This window comes from Oncorhynchus nerka, linkage group LG5 (assembly GCF_034236695.1).
Source record: "Oncorhynchus nerka isolate Pitt River linkage group LG5, Oner_Uvic_2.0, whole genome shotgun sequence".
In the NCBI taxonomy this organism is placed as follows: domain Eukaryota; kingdom Metazoa; phylum Chordata; class Actinopteri; order Salmoniformes; family Salmonidae; genus Oncorhynchus; species Oncorhynchus nerka.
In genome coordinates, this window is record NC_088400.1 from 27,203,373 (window position 1) to 27,206,980 (window position 3,608).

General features: G+C 42.0%; 1 protein-coding gene across 1 annotated transcript in view; it reads left to right on the forward strand.

Moving 5' to 3' along the window:
• Positions 1-3,369, forward strand: part of LOC115129294 (X-linked interleukin-1 receptor accessory protein-like 2) — a 365,734-nt gene extending 362,365 nt beyond the window's left edge. Inside the window, exon 10 of the mRNA XM_029659484.2 lies at positions 826-3,369. Within this exon, the coding sequence (XP_029515344.1) occupies positions 826-1,526 (701 nt within the window). The 3' untranslated portion in view covers positions 1,527-3,369. The remainder of the gene's footprint in view (positions 1-825) is intronic.
• The last annotated feature ends 239 nt before the right edge of the window (positions 3,370-3,608 follow it).

Here is a 3,608-nt window from a genome sequence, read left to right on the forward strand (position 1 = left end):
ATGTGACAGATCAGAGTGTTGGTGACTGCTGGGTTTTGTCATGTCTCTGGGTGTTACTTTAGACCTGCAGCTTGATGCTGCTCTTATCTCAATTCTAAATGGTCAAATATGAATGGTTTGTTACACACTATTCTTTGACATGCTCTCTCTCTCTCTTTTCTCTTTTTCTTTCTCTCGTCCATCTGTCTGTCTCTTGCGCACTCTCTATCTCTTCCCCCTTTCTCTCTCTCTCTCTCTCTCTCTCTCTCTCTCTCTCTCTCTCTCTCTCTCTCTCTCTCTCTGTCTCTCTCTATCTCTTCCCCTTTCTCTCTCTCTCTCTCTCTCTCTCTCTCTCTCTCTCTATCTCTCTCTTCCCCCTTTCTCTCTCTCTCTCTATCTCTTCCCCCTTTCTCTCTCTCTCTCTCTCTCTATCTCTTCCCCCTTTCTCTCTCTCTCTCTCTCTCTCTATCTCTTCCCCCTTTCTCTCTCTCTCTCTCTCTCTCTCTCTCTCTCTCTCTCTCTCTCTCTCTCTCTCTCTCTCTCTATCTCTTCCCCCTTTCTCTCTCTCTCTCTCTCTCTCTCTCTCTCTCTCTCTCTCTCTCTCTCTATCTCTTCCCCATTTCTCTCTCTCTCTCTCTATCTCTTCCCCCTTTCTCTCTCTCACTCTATCTCTTCCCCCTTTCTCTCTCTCTCTCTCTCTATCTCTTCCCCCTTTCTCTCTCTATCGCTTCCCCCTTTCTCTCTCTCTCTCTCTCTCTCTCTATCTCTTCCCCCTTTCTCTCTCTCTCTCTCTCGCTCTCTGAATCTTTCTCTCGCTCTATCTCTGTATCTCTCTCTTTCCTCCAGTCTACATTGAGGACCTGGCGCGGAGCGTGGAGCAGAGCAGACGGCTCATCATCGTGTTGACTCCTGAGTTTGTGGCCAAGCGTGGCTGGAGCATCTTCCAGCTGGAGACTCGGCTCCACAGCATGTTGGTGACCGGGGAGATCAAGGTGATTATGATCGAGTGTGCCAACCTCAAGAGCGTCATCAACTACCAGGAAGTGGAGGCCCTGAAGCACACCATCAAAGTCCTCTCCATCATCAAGTGGAGGGGCCCCAAGAGCAATGAGCTCAAGTCTATGTTCTGGAAGCAGGTGATATACGAGATGCCGGTGAAGAGGAAAGAGATGCTGTCTCGCCGGCAGGTGCTAGACTCCAGGGAGCAGGGTCTGTTCGGCGACCTGCAGACGGTCTCCACCATCGCCATGACGACCACATCTGCCTCGATGGTGCCCGCCCACCACGCTGAGATTCCAGACTTTAACCAGACCAGCCACCCTCAGATGAGACACTACTGCACCCGTAGCTACGAGTATAAGATGCCTGCCTCCCCCGTGCAGATAGCCACCTTGAGTAACCGTCACATATACTGCAATATCCCCATGACGCTGCTCAACGGACAGGTGACTCAGAACAACACGATGGGAAAGAGCAAGCAGGAGATCCACTTGAACAGCACTTTCGTCCCTCTATCTGGGGGAGAACACACAAGTGATATCTGGTAGAGTGATATCCAGCTTGATGCCACATCTCTTATGTCTTTGTCTTTTATCTGCATGAAGATTCATTTAGACAAAACACTGATCTAAAACCATTCTGCACACAATCATTTCTCGCTGACTATTTTCATTAGCGGTTAAATGTTTTCTGGATTTGTCTTTTTTCGTTCAGTCTTTAAAGAAATCAAGGACAAAGGGAGTTGCTCCAGTCATCATTTTCTTACTTGAAAAATGTCTCCTTTTTTGAGATGAGTAATAAATGAAAAAACCTTGTTTTTAATGTTCAAGGTATTGTTATTATGTACAGTTTTCATATCTTCTATAGACATTCATGATGATTCCTTTAAGATTTTAATGGTGTGAGTATGTGAGTGAATCCAAATTGAAAGATTCTGACCTGTGATTTTTTCATGGGAAAAGGGAACGTTTCTCATTGCAGCACAATTCTGTCAAGATGGACTGAAAACATTCTCTGTGAGCTTTAAAAATGTTACAGTATATTTAAGCAAATCAATAATGTTTGAATTTACACAAGCTATTGTCATTGTTTGAGGCCAATTAAATATGAATATTTGAATTGTTTAATGCAGTATTTGTTTGAGTTGTAGTCTGTGACTAGTTGCTGTCTCTTGAGTTCTGCCTGTTACTTTGCTTATTTTAGTTGTACAAAACAAGAAGCCTTTTTCTCTGCTGAATTCCTCCCCTGCTTCACCTGCCTTCCTTCCTCTGTTGGCCATATTGTTTTCAGATGGCCATTGAGTTGTCTTTTTGAGGATGAGCCGCTCTCCAAATGGTACAGATGGACTCGGCGGTGCTTTCGGAAACGATGGTAGTTTTGACTGAATGTATTGTAGAAATTAAAGGCAACTGGAATCACCTGAGAGATATTTGCATTTGTATCTATTTTATTTTATTGATTTCATTTGCTAAATGAGAAGAGAATAGTCTTATAGAATCATCCTCTTTTCAGTTGCTCTGCTATTTTGATCTTAGAAAATGAATCCTATTTGTCTGCAATGATTTGTAATATAGCAGCCTCTATCTGTCTCATTGAGTTATAGAGGTATGATCAGCCTCTAATCTGTCTCATTGAGTTATAGGAATGATCAGCCTCTAATCTGTCTCATTGAGTTATAGAGGAATGATCAGCCTCTAATCTGTCTCATTGAGTTATAGGAATGATCAGCCTCTAATCTGTCTCATTGAGTTATAGAGGAATGATCAGTCTCTAATCTGTCTCATTGAGTTATAGAGGAATGATCCGTCTCTAATCTGTCTCATTGAGGTATAGAGGAATGATCAGCCTCTAATCTGTCGCATTGAGTTATAGGAATGATCAGCCTCTAATCTGTCTCATTGAGTTATAGGAATGAGCAGCCTCTAATCTGTCTCATTGAGTTATAGAGGAATGATCAGACTCTAATCTGTCGCATTGAGTTATAGGAATGATCAGCCTCTAATCTGCCTCATTGAGTTATAGGAATGATCAGCCTCTAATCTGTCTCATTGAGTTATAGGAATGATCAGCCTCTAATCTCTCTCATTGAGTTATAGAGGAATAATCAGCCGAAATGCCAAGATTGTAACAAAGATGACTTGGTGACCTTCAAGAGTAAACTAAAACACTAACGGCAGGAGGTCAAAGAGATTGCAGCGATCAGTTTGAACCGTTGTTGAACTGCCCACGGATGTCTTCTTCAACACCAGTTATACATCGTATAAGTTTATTTAATGCCTTTTTGTCTGTTTGCAAGCTGATGGATTTTGATAGAGCATCAATGTGCATTCTCTACTTATATGATGAAATCAAATTTTGTTGGACCCTTGCGAATGGCTGTATATTAAATCATGTTGAAATAAACCGGTTGTTTACTGCTTGATTTATTCTATATGCACTGTATTTACTCTATAGGCACTGTATTTACTCTATAGGCACTGTATTTACTCTATAGGCACTGTATTTACTCTATAGGCACTCTATTTACTCTATAGGCACTGTATTTATTCTATAGGCACTGTATTTACTCTATAGGCACTGTATTTACTCTATAGGCACTGTATTTATTCTATAGGCACTGTATTTACTCT